The sequence below is a fragment of the Notothenia coriiceps genome, unplaced genomic scaffold (genome assembly GCF_000735185.1).
Source record: "Notothenia coriiceps isolate Sejong01 unplaced genomic scaffold, NC01 NC01_scaffold00038012, whole genome shotgun sequence".
Classification (NCBI taxonomy): domain Eukaryota; kingdom Metazoa; phylum Chordata; class Actinopteri; order Perciformes; family Nototheniidae; genus Notothenia; species Notothenia coriiceps.
The window spans coordinates 1,272-3,332 of NW_011370713.1; the positions used below are offsets into that span (position 1 = coordinate 1,272).

Genomic DNA, 2,061 nt, shown 5'->3' on the forward strand with positions numbered 1-2,061 from the left:
AGTTGGCTAATGAGCCAATAGGCTTGGTATGTGCTGATGAGCGCTGTGGCTGGACAGCATAATAAAAGAGGGAGAGTCAGTAACACCAAAGTAACTATGCACTACGGAGTTTTTGGTGCATGTTTTTTGGTAGTCTGTTGTATGATAATATTATTGACAGTAGTGACTGTTTTATTGACTGTCAAAATATTTCCCTGCAATAACTTAAGAAACTTCTGTCAACCACATGACATTATTTAGTAAATCACTTGTGTGTTAAGTACAAACACAGTAAGGTCCTGAAACAGGAATAAACAGAGATGCTTTTATAGTATCACTTTGTACTGAATGCTTTGCTTGCTGACTGTCTCTAACCTATCATGTGTGTCTGCATGATTAACTCCATTGCAGGTTACATCCTGAGCTTGGTGCTCCTGACTCTGCCGCGCCAGCACCTGGTGAAACTCTACCTGTATGTCCTCACGGCCCTGCTGCTGTTCGCTGGTCACCAGGTCTCGAGGTACACACTTACATATAGACCCATATTCTTCAAGTGTTTTACCCACAGAATATAAGAGTTGTTCTTCTGCTAGTTTAGATGAATAGCTAGAAAACGTGGTAGATAATAAGTCACAATAGACTTTCCTGTAAATTGATCATTTTGAACTTTGTTTTCAGGGATTATGTCCGCAGTGAACTAGAGTCTGGCTTTGAAGGACCTGTCTACCATGAACCCCTTTCCATGAACAGATTCACCACTGCGCTCATAGGTATAATATGATGCGTGAAGACGCTGTATGCATCATTCATAAACATTTGCACGTTTAGGTTATTCTGCAGCACTTTGTTTCCCCTCTCATTTGCTACTCATGCATCAGGAAGGACTAGAAAAGTATTGGGAAAAAAGTATAACATTGATCTTCTGTCACTTGTAGAACTGCAATAAAGTGAGCGACACAATTTAAACCCAAGTCTCTGACTGCAGAAATCCATCCTCTATAAAGAAGGCACGGAAATCTTAGGAGAGTTGCAGCAAATTGCTCAGCTATATTAAAAAGCATCTCTTAAAGGTCATACTGTTTGACTTGGCAGACATCCTTCTGATCACCAACTCCTAGCCTTAATGCTGTGGAAGCTGGTCCGTGTTGAATTGATCTTACTGCAGAGAAGATGTGGAGTCTCCTGTGCTTTAAAAAGAGAAAACTGAGTTCTGATTTCACTGCATAGTGAAAGCTTGAGCAAGCACAAATAACATAGTTACAGTGACAGAGATATAGCGCTGCGGAGAGAGAGAGAGAGGGGGGGCGGGGGTGTATTTAAATATGTTGCTTAATATGAGAGTGGTTTATGTGTATGCGCAAACTTCATCCTCTTTCTTCCTCTCAGGTCAGCTGGTGGTGTGTACTCTATGTTCCTGTGTGATGCAGACCAAGAGGATTTGGCTTTTTTCCGCTCACCTCCTCCCTTTGGTGGCCAGACTGTGTCTGGTGCCGCTGGAGACCATCGTCTTCATCAATAAGTTCTCCATGATCTTCACAGGCCTGGAGGTCATCTACTTCCTGGCTTCTAATTTGTTGGTACCATATAACCTGGCCAAGACTGCCTACAGGGAGCTGGCTCAGGTAATATCCGAGTTATATGGCCCGATGTTTCCATCTTTCTCTGTTTTCCTTTAAATCATATAGTCCTGAGAGATTTCCTCACATTTAATATTAATGTCATTCATTTTTTTCCCTACCGCCTCCCTCTGTCCCCCAGGTGGTGGAAGTGTACGGGCTGCTCGCGTTGGGTATGTCTCTGTGGAACCAGCTGGTACTTCCAGTTCTCTTCATGTGTTTCTGGCTCCTGCTATTCGCATTGCAGATCTACTCCTACTTTAGCACCAGAGACCAGCCTACCTCAAGGGAGAGGCTCCTTTTCCTCTTTCTTACCAGGTAGGACCACAACACTGTTCACCCTGTGTGGAGCACCACAAGAGAAACCAGTCTCTAGAGTGTGTTCTGTAAATAAGCAGACTATGATGGATTATGATGGTATTTGCCTTGTCTTGTAACCATTGTTTACTCCCCTTCTTCTGTCCCC

General features: G+C 43.2%; 1 protein-coding gene across 1 annotated transcript; it reads left to right on the top strand.

The window, feature by feature from the left end:
- The first annotated feature begins 359 nt into the window (after positions 1 to 359).
- On the top strand, positions 360 to 1,917 carry LOC104967950 (RING finger protein 145-like). Its single transcript, XM_010797491.1, has 4 exons — positions 360 to 499; positions 658 to 749; positions 1,366 to 1,601; positions 1,738 to 1,917. Exons 1-4 carry the CDS (start codon positions 360 to 362, stop codon positions 1,915 to 1,917), a joined length of 648 nt encoding a protein of 215 aa, XP_010795793.1.
- The last annotated feature ends 144 nt before the right edge of the window (positions 1,918 to 2,061 follow it).

What these genes read in the sequence shown, in the direction of transcription:
- LOC104967950 (XM_010797491.1), top strand. Translation starts at nt 360, where the DNA reads ATGTGTGTCTGCATGATTAACTCCATTGCAGGTTACATCCTGAGCTTG. An exon ending in ATTCACCACTGCGCTCATAG is followed by an intron (nt 750 to 1,365) that starts GTATAATATGAT and finishes TCTTCCTCTCAG; the next exon opens with GTCAGCTGGTGGTGTGTACT. An exon ending in CCTACAGGGAGCTGGCTCAG is followed by an intron (nt 1,602 to 1,737) that starts GTAATATCCGAG and finishes TCTGTCCCCCAG; the next exon opens with GTGGTGGAAGTGTACGGGCT.